Source organism: Pistacia vera, unplaced genomic scaffold (genome assembly GCF_008641045.1).
Source record: "Pistacia vera cultivar Batoury unplaced genomic scaffold, PisVer_v2 Contig675, whole genome shotgun sequence".
NCBI classification, from domain to species: domain Eukaryota; kingdom Viridiplantae; phylum Streptophyta; class Magnoliopsida; order Sapindales; family Anacardiaceae; genus Pistacia; species Pistacia vera.
Window position 1 is genome coordinate 77,143 of NW_022196529.1, and position 19,529 is coordinate 96,671.

At 37.4% G+C, this 19,529-nt stretch overlaps 3 protein-coding genes and 2 pseudogenes across 3 annotated transcripts; 1 reads left to right on the forward strand and 4 right to left on the reverse strand.

Moving 5' to 3' along the window:
• The first annotated feature begins 1,147 nt into the window (after nt 1–1,147).
• LOC116113219 (protein OCTOPUS-like) lies at nt 1,148–2,999 on the forward strand. Its single transcript, XM_031399371.1, has one exon. The coding sequence runs from the start codon at nt 1,260–1,262 to the stop codon at nt 2,844–2,846; it is 1,587 nt and encodes a 528-aa protein (XP_031255231.1). The 5' UTR covers nt 1,148–1,259; the 3' UTR covers nt 2,847–2,999.
• A 2,509-nt stretch (nt 3,000–5,508) lies between these two features.
• LOC116113221 lies at nt 5,509–6,445 on the reverse strand. The gene is made up of 2 exons (XM_031399373.1): nt 6,236–6,445; nt 5,509–6,105 (listed from the first exon to the last, which is right to left on the reverse strand). The coding sequence occupies exons 1-2, from the start codon at nt 6,267–6,269 to the stop codon at nt 5,651–5,653; spliced, it is 489 nt and encodes a 162-aa protein (XP_031255233.1). The 5' UTR covers nt 6,270–6,445; the 3' UTR covers nt 5,509–5,650.
• Nucleotides 6,446–6,611: 166 nt separating this feature from the next.
• On the reverse strand, nt 6,612–9,153 carry LOC116113212 (annotated as a pseudogene).
• Nucleotides 9,154–10,253: 1,100 nt separating this feature from the next.
• LOC116113210 lies at nt 10,254–13,463 on the reverse strand (annotated as a pseudogene).
• Nucleotides 13,464–16,535: 3,072 nt separating this feature from the next.
• Nucleotides 16,536–19,093, reverse strand: LOC116113209 (protein NRT1/ PTR FAMILY 8.1-like). The gene is made up of 4 exons (XM_031399362.1): nt 18,788–19,093; nt 18,491–18,708; nt 17,633–18,186; nt 16,536–17,467 (listed from the first exon to the last, which is right to left on the reverse strand). The coding sequence occupies exons 1-4, from the start codon at nt 18,939–18,941 to the stop codon at nt 16,633–16,635; spliced, it is 1,761 nt and encodes a 586-aa protein (XP_031255222.1). The 5' UTR covers nt 18,942–19,093; the 3' UTR covers nt 16,536–16,632.
• Nucleotides 19,094–19,529: the final 436 nt, after the last annotated feature.

The following is a 19,529-nucleotide window of genomic DNA, read 5'->3' on the forward strand; positions in this document are numbered from 1 at the left end:
CGAGAGGATAACTGATTAAAAATATGACATAAATATCATAAAGTTGGTCAATTTTTAAAAATCAATAAAGATTGGCTTACAACTCAATCTCACAATTGGGCAAGTAGGAGGATTCATTGTGAACGGACCAATTGCGAGCTGACACGTTAGGGTTATAAAAAAAAGTTTGTGAGATTAGATTGTAAATATAATAGTGCTATTTAAAAATTTAGGAATGTGATTAATTAAAAAACACTTAATTATGATAAAATTATCAATTTCATACAATTGAAGCGGTAGTCTATAGTCTATACCTACCCTTGGGTTCAAGTGGTAAGAGGAGTGTTAAAATGTATGGTTAAAGCACACGATTTTAGATTTGAATTCCCCTAGCTCTCAAGATTTAAGTGTGAAGCCGTGGTGGTGGGTTACTGCACTAAAGATTTATTGAGGTATACATAAACTCACCCAAACATTTTAATTAAAAAAAAAAAAGGCAGTACATAAAACTTTTTATTTATTTATGATCATTTCACTAACCCTTTTCAATTGTGCAATGTGATCATGAAGTGCCAATTATTGCATGTTTCATTCTTTTTTAAGGTTAAATAATGACTTTTAACACGCTAAACACATCCCATTATCATGTTATTAGTTTCCTCTATTTCACAACAGAATTACATCACCAACTTTATCATTATTATTATAATATAATTTAATAATAATAATAATAATTCACAATAATTAAAATTTATTTCGTCGTTAATGCATGGCTTGCACGTAATCTAACATCATTAATTTCATATTTTTATTCAAGATTTTACAAGTCTTTTATAATAATTAAAACTATAGAATAAAAAAAGAATTCATATGTTTATAATATTTTAAATGTTACGCTGTCCAAAATTCAATCTTTATCCGTAAATTTATAAATTGGAAACAACTGTAAAGATTTTTCACTTATTTTTATATTAAGAAACATTGATCTCAGAATAAAATCATTTATTTCAGAAAATTAATTCAATCAATAAATCACGTGTTTTTTCTTTTTCATAATAAATCCAAGGAAAATAAATAATTAAATTAATTAATAATTACGTATTTAAGTAATTAATCTCCGTCCCAGGGAGAGGTTTAACCAGGGTTTTTTTTTTCTCATCCAGTTTCGTTTTCAAAGCCAAAAACGCTTTCATTTCTTCTCTTATCAACTCAACTCTCATTTCTCTTTAAAAATGAGATGAGAGCCCACCACTACTGACTACTCTTCACCACCAGTAGCCATGACTCTCCAGCCACAGCAAACTCACCACCGCTACTCCACGTGCCACCGCCACCCCACCACCAAGCCCATCACTGGCTTTTGCGCCACGTGTCTCTGCGAACGACTCTCCAGCATCGATTCCTCCGCCACCGCCACTCCCACCTCCTCTACAAGTCCTCGCCTCCGCCGTACCAAATCTTACTCCTCCTCCGACCCAAATGCAGCCTCCGCCTTCGGCTCAGCCTCCGAGCCCCGCCGCAAATCCTGCGACGTTGGGCCCCGCAATACACTCTTCAACCTCTTCCATGTAGACGACCAATTTAAAAACAAGAAAATCTACGGCCCCACGAGCGTGGGACCCGCGTTAAAAGAAGAAGAAGAAGGGGAAGAGATTAAAGTTTGTGATGCGTTGAGTGAAGATGAAAATGAAGGCGAGCTCAAGTCAATGAAGGAGTTCATAGATCTCGAGCTTGAACGCAAGAAGAGTCACGTGAGTGGTTTTTGGGAGACGGCTTCAGTTTTTAGTAAGAAGTTACTAAAATGGAAGCAGAAACAACTGCAACGAAAGAACAAGAAACAGAGCACTGAAGAAGACAATAATAATAATAATAAGGGCACTGAGAGGCCAACAGCAGAGACAGAAACTCAGTCCGAAATTGGGTTGTACGGATATTTCGGAAGAAGATCTTGCGACACTGATCCGAGATTATCGGTTGATAATAATGTGAGGTACTCGTTTGAGGAGCCCAGAGCCTCTTGGGATGGTTATTTGATAGGCAAAGCTTATCCGAGATTAATAACGCCAATGGCGGTTGTTGAGGAGAAGGGTAGTTCGGGGAACGAGGGAGATAAGGATAGTCCGGGTGGATCTGAGCAGACTAGAGATTATTATGGAGAGTCTTTGAATATACATAGGCGAAGGAGGAGTTTTGATAGATGTAATTCGGGTAAAAGAACGAGCTTTGTTGATGTTGATGAGGTTAAATCAATATCAAATGCCAAGGTGTCTCCTGAAACTGTTGGTTTGTTTCACGGGGCCAAGTTGTTGGTTACTGAGAAAGAGTTGAGGGATTCCAATTGGTATTCGATTAAAGATTACCGGGCAGAGTGTGTTGAATCTGATTCGAAGAATGTTGGTTATGTAGATGGAGGGGTTGGTCAAAAGGGGTTTAATTTTAAGAACTCGTTGAGGCGGCGCAATGTGTGGAATATGTGGGGTTTAATACAGAAGAGAAGTGAAAGTAAATGTGGAGATGAAGGGAATGTGCATCGTGTGGTTGATGGAGCATTAGCTGAGTCATGGCAAAAGATTAAAAGAGTCGCGAATGGAGAACCAAATGGGACTGTTAGTGAGAAGCTTATTCGGAGTTATAGTGTTAGTGCTAGGAACTCTTTGACAGTGGATGGTGTTGAAGCTAAAGATAATGGTGGGAGGAGAAGAGATGAAATTCTGCTGCAGAGGAACCGAAGTAGTGCGTTTTCTCCTAACAACCTTGATAATGGCTTATTAAGGTTCTACTTGACACCAGTGAGGAGTTACAGGAGAAGCAAATCTGGAAGAAATAGGGTAAAGAATTCGCAATCTATGACTATGAATGGCTTGTAAAGGTGCATCAGTTGTTCTTCAATGGAATATTTTGTTGTTGTAAAGATATGCGTCTGCGTATTTCTCTTTGTTCTATAGATAAAAAAGCACATCATATTATCTCCCTTTTTGTGTTTAACATGTTCCTTAATAAGTAATGACAATGCAGTTCAAATTTCCTGGTATTTGTTGATTTTTTTTTATTTATTTATTTATTTTTAGCTCTTTCGCCATGAAGCTTAGCAAATGTAAAAACGAGATCAATTGGTTCATTCACATACAAAATCGTTCACTGGGTAGTCATATAATAGGCAGCTGAAGTTTTCTGGGTCTTGTTATACATTAGGTTTAGCTTTGAATGTTTTTGAATTCCGAAATCAGCAGTAGGTTATGATCTTTTGAACTAATTGTAGGATGCAAACTGTTATCTGCCAGTATTAGTAGTGGTAGTGCAGGCTGGCCTTACTCAACATGACAACAGAACTAGAGTTCCAGAATGTGACTGTCTTTGTAAGAGTTTCATAAAGAATCTGCTCGATTTATTGATGATTGGAGATAAGAGATAATTTGTATGTCTCAGCTCTTTGTTTTCACAAGTTGCAGAATCTGTACCAAGCAATCCTCATTTGTTTCTACACCAACCAATTAAAGCTGATATATATTGTATGAAGCACTATATTAACAGTGTGTCTGTAATCTCTTTTCTGGTGGAACTTGAAGGAAGTGCACCTTGCTGTGTATTCCTTCCGGCTTATCCTTCATTCTGTGGGCTGATCAGTTGCTTTTGGGACTTCTGATTAGTCCTCAATGGACAGAAAAGTTTGGACTGCGCCAGAATTAAACAATGTAATGCCAGTAGAGCGATTCAGCTCAGTTTTAAGAATTAGATTTTGCAATGGTAATCAGCTTCATGCTTATGCAAAGTGTGTTTTGGTTTGTAATCATACTTTTAGGTCCCCCCAGGCCCCAATTCATCATGATACCAATGTCTGAAGGGCCACCAACATACCATTAAAGCTTCTTCCAAGGCAGGTAATTTTCAACAATTAACTCTTGCCGTGCCCTTTTCAGGCTATTTACAGCATTGCAGAAACAAGGCTGCAGGGAGTAGAATTATATGGGAATTATTGGAATAATTGAATTGCGACATTACTTTAAACGTTTAACTTCCTGTGTAATAATGGCGACGGCACGAGGGTTCTCGGCTGCTGCCTTTATTATTCTGGACTCTTGATAATTTCAGCAAGAGCCTGCCACGGTTACTCCACTTTATTACTGGTTAACGTTTACTTTTAGCTGTTATGAGGAGGCTCTCTGTAAGATCTGGCATTGGATCCTTTAATATGTCCAGGGACAATTTGCCAATAATTGCTTGTCCGCTGAATTATTTTACTACTTGTCTTAAACAATTCAATTGAAATTTCTGCATAGGATCCCATAGCTCTGCAAACTACTGCTCCCTGAAGTGGCATCTTTTTCTCTACCCTTAATAAATTTTGTAGCCTGTGCTGCTTGATTCCTTAATTAATGGTTATATATAGAGAAGCGGTTGTGAGTTCAGTTTCCTTCAGTTGCTATAATAGAAAACCATATCCAATTTCAAGGAATCAAGTTGGCAAATAAAAAGCACTCAGTTTTGGATATGGTTCATTATATATATATACCCGCTGCAGATCTTATATTCAAATCGACAGTGCCAGAATTACAGTTAATTATTATCTGAAAGTAATTAACTAGAAACTAGTTATTGATCCGCGTACTTTTTTTTTTTTCGACGATCAGATGTATCCAGACCAGTTTATACGAATCTCAACTGATCTTTCGGGACTATGGAACTATAGGTCGGATAAGAACTCTGGTCATCACCCTACTAGCGTTAATCCACATACTTTTATAATGCAGATCAATGTTTCGAAAACTAGACCAGACTATGACCCGTTCAAGGGTCCGGTTTTTAGTTTGACCTGTTTGATCGGTCGGTTGGACCGTATTCTATAAAATTATTTGTTAGTCCCTAAATGTTTGAAATTCATCAAAAACACCCATATAATACTCCTTTAAGGTTTGAAATCTGTCTAAAACACCCCTGTCGCGCGAAGAGACTGGTGAGTGGTGGCGGCAGCGACGATCGACGGCCAATCGAAGTTGGAATCATGGGGCTTTTGATGTATAGGTTCCGACGTATCTGATGGTAGTGTTAGGGAGTTCCATCGGCGTCGGAAATTGTCGGAATCAAGAATGAAGTCCGACGGTCGCATGAACTTTAGGTGGACGGCGAGCGAAGAAGGCTGGACGACGGCCACTGAAAATAGATAGGTTTTGCCATGGAGATGCTATCAAGTCGAATGGTGGTGTTTTCTCCGTCAAGCGATGCTGGAATCTAACGGGATTGAGTTGCAATTGGACCGCGACTCGACACTATTCCACCGATCCAACCGTGGCTCAATCTGATTTAACTAAAAATGCTAGTTTTTAGAAGATACCAGACCAGAGATACCGTCGGCTCCCAATCGAATTGGTCTGACCAGACGGTCCGATCCGGTTTTCAGAATATTGATGCAGATAATAAAATCCACACTAGAAAATGATTACTTAGTTTAATATTATAAACCGTTCATATTTGTTGATCTAACAATGTTAAAAAATATTTGGAAGAAAGAGTAAGCTAAGCCAACCAGGAATGTTTGTACTGCAACAAGAAGTTCTTAATTCTCTTTTGTATTGTTCTTTATAAACCAGAGATTGATACAGAATTATCAGCTCAAAAACCTCAAAAATCTAAAATCAAACATTTCAGGGCATTCAAATCATGGGATAAAAAACACTCATTCAACATCATATCCCTGCTCTTGAAGCTCTTGAATGACCTCATTCCTCATCCTGAGCCACAATTTTTGAGTTTCTTGATTAAACTTTTGGTCCTGCAACATCTTTTGATAGTTATTCACTTCCCTCTCAGATTCAATGTTTCCTTTTGGTCCAAAAACAGACCCAATCATGCCACCCTTTCTTATAAACTCCTCCATCGCTTCTGTGTCACCTGGGTACGGAAACTGCAGCCTCTCGTAGAGATGGGCTAACTCTTTCTCTTCCTTTGGTCTAGGCTTAAGCGTCCACCAACCCAGTGGTGAAGTCTCGTTGAAGACCCACGCAACACCAAATAGCGTGTAGGTGCACAGTAGAGCCTTGCCAACTTGCTTCCAGAAGTGATAGTCTTCTCTACCTAAGCCTATTTTCTTCAAATACTTGTTGGCATCGAATGACTTCAGCAATTCAAAACCTGAAAAGTTTCACAGTTTTTGATTCAGACATTTTATCGAACAGTTAGGAGGCCACTTCCTAAAATAAACCAATGCGTAGAAATAATCAAGTATAGGACATTTTCAAGATTGTTGCGTTCTGGGTTTTACCTGTTTTGGCTTGTTGAAATCCCTTGCGAACCATTTTGTATGGAGATGAAATTTGTTGATCAAATTTGTGGTACGATGGCTTGATAAGACGACTATGGCCAAATTCAGCGCAGAGGCTTTAGAGTTTCTAAAATGTAATGTGACAGGTAATTGATGAAGATCTGGGCCGCTATCTTGGCAGTTTTGGGCCGATGACCCTTTACTTTAATAAAATTTAAATAAATAGAAGAAAAATAAAAAAATTTACTTGGTAAAAAAATAAAAAATAAATAACATTCAATCCCACTATATATAATTGAGATTGGATATAAATTATGAATTAAATAAATACTTTTAGGTTTATGATCTTGAAATAAATGAATTTAAAAAATTAATTTTGGACTCAAACAACCCTTGGGTGGCTGGGTGAGACGATAAAGACTCTTGAATGTATTATTCAAGAGATCAATTCTCCTCGATTGCTAATAGGGTGGTCATTAGAGGATTTCTCCCGTCGTTAACTTCAGAGTCTCAGAGAAGTAGTGAAGACTTGTACAAGCTGGGATATAAATGATCAACGCAGAGTTCCCACTGGCCTTTTATATGTATACCACCTTGAACCAAGAGAAAGCACCTAAATTTAGCACACTCAGCATTGCCAATAGCCAGAAGAAGTAATCGAGGTGGCCATAGTTCAGATTATCTGGTATCCATCCAAGCTTTCCATTTCTGGTACTTATACGGGTCACAATGTTTACAAGCAAAGAGCTCAAGTAGTTCCCTAATGCATTAGTTGTCAGAGAGAGTGCTGAGCTCAGGCTTCTCATGGCGTCTGGCGCTTGTTCATAGAAGAACTCCAGTTGTCCAATGAATGTGAACACTTCTGCACATCCTATAATGAAATACGTGGAACTTGCCAAAATATTGAAATGGGAACTTCCTCAAGCTCGTAATAATGTGTCTCCTCACAATTCCAAGTCTTACTATTTCTAATGTTGCTGCAGTATCATGGCAAATATGGATATGAAGAGGCCAATGCCCATCGCTGGAGCTGAGTTAGGCCATTTTTGTGACGGTGGACTTTTCTGGTAACTGGGACAATGATTCTGTCTATACTGGGACCCAAAAGATGACACTGAGGATGTCAAGAGGAAAGTGATGCCGGTGGGATCTTGAAGCTAGAGGAACCAACACGAGTATCCATAGATGCACCCTGCAATATAAATAAAGTTCCCATCTGATTATACACTGTGGAAAAGATGATTCCAGAGGCCCATATTGGGAGCAAACGTATAATAGCTTTCGTTTCTTCAACTTGAGTCACAGTGCAGAGTTCCATGGGTTGTTTGTGCACTTAGCATGATCAGATTGTGTCTCCACTGCTGCCTTATCGAAGAAACTGCAGATTACGAACAATAGAAGGGTGACTGAAACAAGGGCTAATAATTTGAATAAGAAAGAAGCATCATCAATGTTTCCATTTGAACAAATTTCTAAGCTAATGCATACTGAAGAAAGTAGTAAATATTAATTCCCTAATTTCTTGCTTTCGACTCTGATTTACTTTCAAGTAGGAAGTTGAGCACAACCAAGATCATTTGTGTGATCAAGCTTGCGGCTTCCTTTGATATTGGATTCTGCATTTGCAGTCTCATACAAGAGAGATCTGTCTGCTGGAACTATAACTTTGTACTTCCTAAATGATGCCACCACAACCTGACAGATGCGTGTGAGAGGGCTGCCTCCAGGTTTTTGGTTCCTGTAAAGCCGAGTACCTGAAAAGAAGCTCAGCACTGCTATGCCATGGCCACTGCTGAGATACCGAAACCCATCCGAAGCCCACATTATCTTGTATCCATACCAGCAAAGAAAAAGAAGAAGAGCACCAATGTTGATCGAGAAATAGAACCAATTGAAGAAAGAACTCTTGCTTTCTTCTCAGAATCGTCAGCACATCAAACTGATCAGCTCCGTATGATGAGACACAGGCTGAATCCCTCCAGCTCCTAGAGCTATCTGGTAAAGTGCTATGAAGCACACTGCGCTTGTGTATCTGTTGCTTGACACTTATCTTTGCATAACATGTTGGCTTGAGGCCAGAAACAGATGCTGATAGTGTCAACAGAGTCATTCCCTGTGTGATATGAAAATTTTAGCAAGTACACATTTAACAGAGTGAGAAGCATATTCTGAATTCCTCAAAGTAGTTATTAAGCATAGTTTAACACTTCACCAAGTTAAAATATGGGTGTAAGCTACCAAAGATTTGTGTTCAATGTGAGTGAAACTTACAATCACATAAATGCTTGAGAAACAGGCAACGTCCAATATCTTCCAGATAAGCATCAGTAGAAAAGCTCCAATTAAAGGTGTAATGTAGCATGTTCCACCCCAATTTGAGACATTATTAGCAGCACTTGTATTATGCTGATTTAAACGATGCTTGAAATAAAGAACAAGGTTGGAGCTCATCCCATAGTATGCCAATCTTTCACCACACTCGGTCCTGTTTGATTATGCTAAAACTCATGAACATCTAAATTTTCATTTCAGATTCAGCAGTTTTTTACAAGATGTCTAAGTACAGTCCTAGATGTAGGGGCAGGCCTTCCAAGTTCCAGTTTCCTTCTTGTGGGACAGATTTCCGCGGTACTACTGTCCCATCCTTCGTGTAAGTAGCATCTTTTCCATAGCTATGCTTGCTTATACTCTTTGGAAATATACTCTAAAACTGCAAAACTAAGCTATAGTATACTACAAAAACAACTGTTACACCATTCACTTTACCCAAAATGGTAGATGTCATAGAAGTTAGAAACCTGGCAAACACATGGGCAGGTCTTTGAAGGGACTAAGATATTTCACTACCTTGAAATAGAAAAAACAATTCCTAAAAATAATTTTCAGAAAATTTTCAAAGGAGGTACAGTCACAGTCATAACTAGAACTGATTGAGCAAGACTGGAAACCGTCTACCTAATCCTTCACAGTTTATGTGATGCACAGGAAGCAGTTTGTCTCAGAAGTCTGTAAAGAAAATGAGCAAATCTTGCTCGAGTACTAATAGCACACACTAGATTCACCATGATTTAGTATTATCTTTTAATCATAGCTTCACAGCCACAAATATATAACTCTACTGTAATCTTCAGTGTAGAAAAAGTAACAGTAGATGAGTTGCTTAAAAAGTCTGAATAGTAAGGCACATGCAGATAAGAACAATATTTTTTGTAAATAAGCACAAGTCACATCCAAGGCAAAAATAAATTTCAACCTTGTTAGAAATGGAGAATCTAAGGTTGGACCTTCATGATATGTGAGCTTGAGTTTTGCTTTAATATGTAGAAGACAGTTTTGCAAAGACAATATATACATATAAGCAAGAGTGAATGTTAAAGAGAGAACTATATCAAGATCCAAAGAACAATTATCCTGCAACATGAATGCAGTTTTTGAAGAGAACATAAAATATAAGGAGCGAGAAGATGTACAGGCAACTTCAAATGCTGCTTAAATTCGAATACCTTGAAACAAAAGGGGATTTAACCTATCTGTGAATGGGACAAACTTGTGTTCAGATAATGACCAAAGGTTTGGCTGCTTTGCCGACAATTATCTGTATAAGACTGGGAATCAATGGTTATTATGTCAAACTCACAATATGTATGATAAACTATGTATCCATGAATGAATTGGGACTGGGGTTATGCATCTACCCAACATATGGGCCATATCAGACTGTTTCTGCTTGGACAACTTGAATGATGTGATGATCCCTTTGGACCTTCTGCACAGGCTATCAAAAACAAATTTACAACCTTAAAAATGCTTTATCTGTTTGGCCCCAGAATGGTTTGCGTTTCAAAATTGAACATGCTTTCACCCATATTAAACAGATAGCTTTCTTAGAGCAGAAGTGTTTGAACAGACTGAACTTATTTACAATCAGCTGAACTGGCCTTCTAAGATTATTTACATTACTGGAATGGATTAGATATTAATAAAATAATTTTAATGTTTATGATCTTGAACTAATAGAAAAAGCAAGTAATTTTGGCGCAATTGCTATCCTTGTTTGAGTACTATTCATACTTACTATTACAATTTTTAAGAACACACATTCATCCTGAGGGACCTATATCTTTAACCCTTTACGAAATGCTGCTTCAATTACCAGAGTTAGAAGCTTAGATATTTGATCAACGCAGAGTTCCCACTGGCCTTTATATGTGTACCTTTGCACCAAGAGAAAAGCACCTAAATTTAGCACACTCAGCACTGCCAATAGCAGAAGAAGTAATCGAGGTGGCCATAGTTCAGATTATCTGGTATCCATCCAAGCTTTCCATTTTGGTACTTATACGGGTCACAATTGTTACAAGCAAAGTGCTCAAGTAGTTCCCTAATGCATTAGTCGTCAGGAGAGTGCTGGCTCAGGCTTCATGGCGTCTGGTGCTTGTTCATAGAAGAACTCCAGTTGTCCAATGAATGTGAACACTTCTGCACATCCTATAATGAAATACTGTGGAACTTGCCAAAAATATGAAATGGGAACTTCCTCAAGCTCATAATAATTGTGTCTCCTCACAATTCCAAGTCTTACTATTCTAATGTTGCTGCAGCTATCATGGCAAATATGGATATGAAGAGGCCAATGCCCATACGCTGGAGCTGAGTTAGGCCATTTTGTGACGGTGACTTTTCTGGTAACTGGGACAATGATTCTGTCATATACTGGACCCAAAAAATGACATGAGGGTGTCAAAGATGGAGAGTGATGCTGGTGGGACTTGAAGCTAGAGGAGCCAATGCGAGTATCCATAGCTGACCCTGCAATACAAATAAGGTTCCCATCTGATACACTGTTGAGATGATGATACCAGTGGCCCATATTGGGAGCAGTCGTATGATAGCTTTTCATCTTCAACTTGAGTCACAGTGCAGAGTTTCCATGGGTTGTATCTGCCCTTAGTACATCAGATCGTGTTTCCACTGCTGCTGCCTTATGAAGAAACTGCAGATTAAGAACAACAGAAGAGTTTCTGATACAAGGGCCAACCATTTGCATTGGTTAAAAAGCATCATAACTTTCCATTTGAACAAATATGTAAGCAAATGCATACTGACTCTTTCAAGTAGGAAGTTGTGATCTAACCGAAGATCATTTGTGTGATCAAGCTTGGACTTCCTCTGATATTGGATTCTGCATCTGCAGTCTCATACAACAGGACTTGTCTTCAGGAACTTAACTTGGTAGTTCCTAAATGATGCCACCCCAAACCTGACAGATGCGTGTGAGAGGGCTGCCTCCAGGTTTTTGGTTCCTGTAAAGCCGAGTACCTGAAAAGAAGCTCCAGCACTGCTATTGCCATGGCCACTGCTGGGATTCCGAAACCCCACCCCAGCCACATTATCTTGTATCCATACCAGCAAAGAACCTGCAATAGAGCACCAATGTTGATAGAGAAATAGAACCAATTGAAGAAAGAACTCTTGCTCTTCTTCAGAATCGTCAGCATCATCAAATTGATCAGCCCCATATGATGAGACACAAGGCTTAATCCCTCCAGTGCCTAGAGCAATCAGGTAAAGTGCTGTGAAGCCCACTGCGCTTTGTGGATCTGTTGCATGACACTTCTCTTTTGTATAACAAGTTGGCTTAAGGCCAGAAACAGATGCTGAGAGTGTCAAAAGAGTCATTCCCTGTGTGAAAATGAAACATTGTAGTATTTAGACATAGAACACAGTGGAAAAGCATATTCTGAGATCCCTATTAAATTATGAAACACAGTTATAGCTTCACCCAGTTAAATAACTTAAATATGAGCGTAAACTAAAAATATTTGAGTTCAATGTGAGTGAAACTTACAATTACATAAATACTTGAGAAAAAGCAATCGTCCAATATCTTCCAGATAAGCATCAGCTAGAAATGCTCCAATTAGCGGGGTAATATAGCATGTTCCACCCCAATTTGAGACATTATTGGCAGCAGTTGGTTATGCTGATTTAAACGATGCTTGAAATAAAGTACAAGGTTGGTGCTCATTCCATAGTATGCCAATCTTTCACAGCACTCAGTTCCTGTTGATTAAAGTTAAGACTTATGAACATCTTAATTTATGATCAGATCAGCAGTTCTGTTACAAGATGACTAAGTACAGATACCTAGAATGTAGGGCAGGCCTTCCAAGTTCCAGTGTCTTTGTTGGCCGGATTTCCTTTGTAGTCTATTGTCCCATCCTTCGTGTAAGTATGTCTTTCCATGGCTTTAAAATAGTTTATATATACTTGCTTACTTTCTATCTGGGGATCTACTCTGAAACTGCAAAACTTGAGGATGCACTATTAGTACCCTACAGAAGAACTGTTAGTCCGTTCACTTTATCCAAAAGAAGGAATGTCATAGAGAGTACTTGAACAGAAGCCTCCTAATGCAGTTTTACTTGCTGCTAACAATTTTCTGTTATGGATGGACTGGAAGAAATTGATAAGCAGGTGTTATTTGCTCTAATTGAAGCAAACAGTTGGCATAGTTTGCTTAACCGAAGGCAAAAATAAATTCAGAATTTTAGAAGAAGACTTTTTTCCTGCTACTGGGACTATAAGTCCGACATCAGGAATCAGAACCAAGAAATGCAATCTAATGTGAAAGCTGTAGGATATCAATGCCAGTCAAGAAGATGTATATGATGATGAAATAAATAGAATTTGAAGGAATTTAAAGTTCCAGAAATAATACTTCCAAAGAGACCACCCACTCAAACACACAATAACTAATTGCGAAAGACCGGAAATCATCTAACCTGATCCTTCACAAGTTTTGTGATGCATCCAGAAGCTGTTTGTCTCAGAAGTAAAGTCTGAAAAGGAAAGGAGCAGATCTTGCTCAAGTACTAATAGCACACCCTACCGACACCACAATTCAGATATCAATCAACGCACAGATTCACAGCCACAAAAATGGACCCAACAGTAATCTTCAAGTGGAAGTAACAAGAACCAGGAAATCAGTTGCTTTAAAATAGTTATATATACTTGCTTACTTTCTATCTGGGGATCTACTCTGAAACTGCAAAACTTGAGGATGCACTATTAGTACCCTACAGAAAGAACTGTTCGTCCGTTCACTTTATCCAAAAAGATGAGAATGTCATAGATATAGAAGTACTTGAACAGAAACCCATTAATGCAGTTTTTACTTATTTCTAGCAATTTTCTGTTACGGATAGACTGGAAAAAAAATTGATAAGCATGGATTATTGCTCTAGTTGAAGCAAACAAAAGGAAAAAAAAAATGTTCAGAATTCTGAATAAGACTTTTTTCCTGCTACTGGGACTGTATGTCTGGACATCAAGAATCAGAACCAAGAAATCAATCTAATGTGAAAGCTATAGCATGTCAATACCAGTCAAGAGAGGATATGATGTGAACTAAATAGAATTTGAAGGAATTAACATATTCCACAACCTTGACATGGAAAAGCATTTAATACAAAAATTAAAGTTCCAGAAATAATACTTCCAAAGAGACCACCCACTCACACACAAAGAACTAATTGTGAAGACCGAAATCATCTAACCGGATCCTTCACAGGTTTATGCGATGCATCCAGGAAGCTGTTTGTCTAGAAGTAAAGTCTGTAAAGGAAAGGAGCAGATCTTGCTCAAGTACTAATAGCCACACATACCGCCACCACAATTCAGTAATCAATCAACGCATAGATTCACAGCCACAAAAATTGGACCCAACAGTAATCTCAATGTGGAAAAAAGTAGCAAGAACTAGGAAAGTGTGCTTAAAGAGTTTGACTTATAATAGGGAAGAGAAAGGGATATGTGAATGGAATGCACCAGATAAGAACAATAATTCTTTGTCAATAGCTACAAGTCACAATCCAGGGCAAGCAAACAACTTCAAGTTAGAGCTACAAGTTCAAAAAAAAAAAAAAAAACTACTTTAGATCCATTCAAACAACTCTCTTACTAAAATTGAATGCGTGTTGAAGAAAACATAAACATCTAGAGAAAGTGCAGGCAACTTCAAATGCTTCTTCTAAATTCAAATACCTTGAAATAAAAGGACTTTACCCCATCTGTGAATGAACCAGCTAGGTGTAGATACTGAGAGCAATAATCTAAGAGTTTGGCTGCTTCAGTTTTATGCTTAGCTCAAACTAAGCTGCTTTATCCCCAATATATATATAAATATAGAGAGAGAGAGAGAGAGAGAGGAGAGAGAGAGAGAGATTGTGAATCAAATTTCATTACTTCGTCACAGTTATTATATGGAAAACTATGCTATCAATGTATAAATCGATTGTGCTTCTACGTGACGTTTGGACCATATCATACATGATGGACTGAGTTCGCATAAAGTAAGAGAGAGAAAATGTTTTCGCTGATTGTTTTGTTCATTAGACAAATCTGAATGATATCATCCCTTTAGAGCTTCTGTACTGAATATAGTTAGTAAATATGGTTACGGTAAAAAAAAATGGTACAAATTTTACGGAAATGATATGATAAATGTTAGAAAATATATTTATAAAAATTCAGTCTTAAAAAGAGAAAAAGAAAAAAAAGGGCACAAAAAAGAGAAAAAGAAAGAGGGGCGCCAAAAGAAAGAAGGGCGCCACAAAAACAGGAGGAGAGAGGAAGCGGGCGCAGAAAAGAGAAGGAGAGACGCCGAAAAGAGATCTTGACGTTGCTTTGGGTAAAAAGAGGTCGAGTATAAAAAGATGTTTTTTCGATCAAATTACATTTAAATAATATCGTTTTGACTTAGTAAATAATAAAAATTTTTTTAAAAATACGGTTAAATTATAATGAATTATATGTGTAATATAGGCTAAGATATATATTGTATATAATTTAACTGTGTTATAGAATACAAAAATTTATATTTTATTATGAATTATATAGTTGAGTGTATAATTGGCATATAAAACGTAAATTTACTAACTACAATTAATCCCAGTTTCAATATAAAACGGTTTTGTCACATCCTCTACTGTTAATTACTTGTGGATTGCGCAAACTAAGTACGTTTGACGCGTTTTGAAATTTAACCTTGTGTCTTTGTTCTGCTTATTGTTTTCCCGTAGTTATATCAACCCATAACTTTCTTGGAGCAAAAAGTCATGGACAAAATAAAAAACAAGCAGCATTTATTAACTCTTACATACCGACAAAATTCATTAACTCTTACGTACCGACAAATTCAGATGTCAGGTAACTTTTTAAATTATGGATTATTGATTGACATTAACTATTGACATGTGTTTTTTGATATACGAATCCTACCTTTATTGTTTTTGTATATACGAGATATTACCATCGGATCACGTAAAGTGAGCTGAGACAGAGTTAGAATGGGAATACTACTTTTGTATTCTCAAAAAGTTAAACAGTAAAATACCTAAAAACTCACAATATATTAACTTTATTCAATATTTTTTAAACCCCCTAAATTTGTTAATTCAATTAAATACCCCTAAATATTTAATGTTTTGTTACGGTGACTCTAGCCACCCTCGGCGGTGGTGGCCGGCTGTCCGTATTTGAGGGTAGATTGAAGGTGTTTTTGTTAACTTTAATGTTTTATTATAAGGGGTGTTTTGTAAAAAAACAAATAGGGATTTTATAATTTGTAAATCCTACATCGTAAACCCGCCTAATTCAACTTTTTTTTTAATTTTTTCAAAAAACTTTTCCCAAAAACACAAAATGTGAACAAACAGCCATAGTTTTTGCTATCAGAATTAAAAAATGAGAGTAAGAATCCTTTATTATATAGAAAAGTTTAAGATAATGATTATAAGTCCTAAAAATGAGAGTAAGAATCTTTATTTATAATAGAAAAGTTTAAGGTAATGATTATAAGTCTACAAGTAGATAAGTACCGTATAATTTATCTTATTTTTATGGCTGATTACATAGGAGATATCCTTAAATCACGTAGGGCTTAGATAAGTGTGTGGCTTTATTCACTCATAGACAAAACTTGAATCTATCAAGTTGATGACAACAATATTTTTTCTGTCTTGGATGACGTGATAGCTCCTAGATGACATAAAGCTTTCTAAACTCTGATTGATACTTCTGACATAAACCCACTTCAACCCTGATTTTTTTGCCACCACAAATGTACTTTTTAATGTATATTACTATATTGCTCTACCTGTTGTAGATATTAATTCAAGTATTTGTTCTTAATAGAGTCATAAGTATCAAGAACTGTTATCATAATATACAATGGTAATGATTTGCTTTAATTTTGAACATATACTTTATTACTGTTACATCATTTAAAGACTCCAAATTTAAAGAGATTGATTTCTTTGCAGCAGACTCTTTAAACAGACTTAAGTTATTTACAATCAGTTTTTCACTATGGAGTGGAACCGGATATACTATCAACGAAGAGTACCCACTGGCTTTTTATATGTATACCACTTTGACACAAATATAAAAACTCCCAGGTTTAACACACTCAGCACTGCCAAGAGCAAGAAGAAGTAATCAATGTGACCATGATTTAAGTTATCCGGTATCCATCCATACTTCCCACTGGTTGCTGTTATAGCAGTAACAATGGTTACAAGCAATGAGCTCAAGTAGTTCCCAAGCGCGACTGTGGTGAGTGAGAGAGCAGAGCATAAACTCCTCATAGCATCAGGAGCTTGTTCATAGAAAAATTCCAACTGCCCGATAAATGTGAAGACTTCTGCACACCCTATGAGGAAATATTGGGGAACTTGCCAGAAAATTGACAATGGCATTTCATCAAGTTCATAGTAGTTATGTCTTCTCACCATCCGAAGTCTTATGAACTCTAGAACTGCGGCTGACACCATCGCAAATATGGATATAAAGAGGCCAGTGCCCATTCTTTGCAGTTGAGTTAGGCCATTCTTGTGACCTGTGAATTTTCTTGCGACAGGCACAATGATTAGGTCATAGATTGGAACCCAAAAGATGACACTAAGAGTGTCAAAGATGGAAAGTGATGCAGGTGGGATCTCGAAGCTAGAATTCCCAATGTGTGTATTCATTTTATCACCTTGCAAAGTAAATAAATTGTTCATCTGACTGTAAACAGTAGCAAAGATAATACCAGTGGCCCATACAGGAAGCAATCTTATGATAGCTTTTAGCTCCTCAACTTGGGTCACTGTGCAGAGTCTCCATGGGCTTACTGAACCCTTAATGTGGTCTGATTGTGTCTCCACTGCTGCCTTGTCAAAGAAACTGAAATTCAAAACATGCAAAAAATGTTACTTTTGTTTGCTTCTTTTACGCAGGACTAGATTACTACTTGGTACATCTGAAAAAGCAAATGACACCAACAGGAAACCAGCATCTGCTTCTAGTCTATTCAAGTGTTTGATATATGTAATCAGTCCAGAAACAAACCTAAAATCATTGGTGTGATCGAGCTTGCGGCTTCCAGTGATACTGGACTCTGCATCAGTAGTCTCATATAAAAGAGACTTATCAGCTGGTACTTCAACTTGATATTTCTTTATGGATGCCACCACCACCTGACAGAGACGAGTGAGAGGGCTGCCTCCAGGTTTTTGGTTCCTGTACAATCGACTACCTGAAAAGAAAGTTATAACAGCAATTGCCATGGCTACTGCTGGAATTCCGAAACCCAATCCCCAACCCACATTATCTTGTATCCAGACAAGCAAGGAAGCAGCAACAAGAGCACCAATATTGATCGAAAAATAAAACCAGTTGAAGAAAGAGCCCTTGTGCTTCTTCTCAACCTCATCAGCATCATCAAACTGATCTGCTCCATATGATGAGACACAAGGCTTAATCCCACCAGTGCCGAGTGCTATCATGTAGAGTGCCACATAGCATGCTGCCTTTTGTGCTTCTGTTGCATGGCAATTACCGTATGTATCACATGTTGGCTTTAGCCCAGGTACTGATGCTGTCAATGTTAGGAATGTCATCCCCTGTGAAATCAAAACTTCCATTGTTTACTAATAACATAGATTAAAAAAAAGCTTGCTACTAAAGCTCAGGTTCAAACATTAGGAGAACTTATTTACTAAAAATAATTCTAAGACCCGATTAATTTGATTAAATATGCATCCAACAATATGAAACGATAGAGGCAAAACATGTTCGTTTCTAATCATATTTCTTGGAGTCATTTTAATTAGTTGAAACTAAATTCATTCAACTTAATGTCGAACAACCAGAAGAGTTTTAAGTATCTAAGCAGCAAGATGCTAGTGTCAGTTGAGTCAAACTTACAAAAACATAAATGATTGAGAAAATGGCAATTGTCCAAAATCGGCCGAGATATGCATCAGCTAGAAATGCCCCAATCAATGGTGTGATGTAGCATGTTCCACCCCAGTCCGAATTGGTTTTAGTAGCATTAGCACTGCTCAGTTTTAGACAATGCTTGAAGTACAGCACCAGATTAGTACCCATCCCATAGTAAGCCAATCTTTCAGCACACTCATTTCCTGTCAATCAAAAGCTAAAACTTGTTAGCATATTCTTTCCTCAACCAGATTCAGTATCATAAATATAAATAACGAGTACCTAAAATGAAGGGGCAGGCCTTCCAGGTTCCAGTTTCCTTCTTATTAGCTGGATTTCCCCTGAAATCTACGGTCCCATCCTTCGTAAAATTGTCATCTTCCACCTCCAATTTGCTTAAAGTTCCATCTTTTGGGTTAGAATCATCTTCCCCCATGGCTTCTCAGTGACTTGTGTGTTGGCTTGTTTATGTTTCTATTGAAAATTAGACTTCAACCCAATTATTTCCAGGTTCAAACAACTTAAATCAGCGATTAAGAACAACCATCTACTTCAAAATAAAGCTTAAGACAAATAATAACTTTTCCTCCTACAGTGGCTTGTGATGTGAGCCTGGGAGCTGCATAATTTGCTAGTGAAACACTATAGAGAGTCAATTGGATTAGCCAACACTCAATACTAGAGAGCGACAGGCTAGTAGCCACTGAACTGGACCCAACAATTGTTTAATCTTTTATGGTCTGATCTGTTAACAGGAAAATTATATAAAAATACAAATGAACGTGGGGTTGCTTGGCTAAAGTGTTGACTGGTTTACCACATAGAACATGGAAAAATGTGTAATAATGGAAAGAGAGTTTGTTTTGTCATCCGGTGCAAGTTATAGATACAGCGCGCAGAGTTGAAGATTTGCAAACCAAGTGTAAAGTCAGTGCTCAGGTCAACCTTTTCGCTTTCCATAAAGAAGAAATAATTGTCCTATAAAAATTTGAAAGTCTGGTTTGTGGGCTGCTAATTTCAGTAT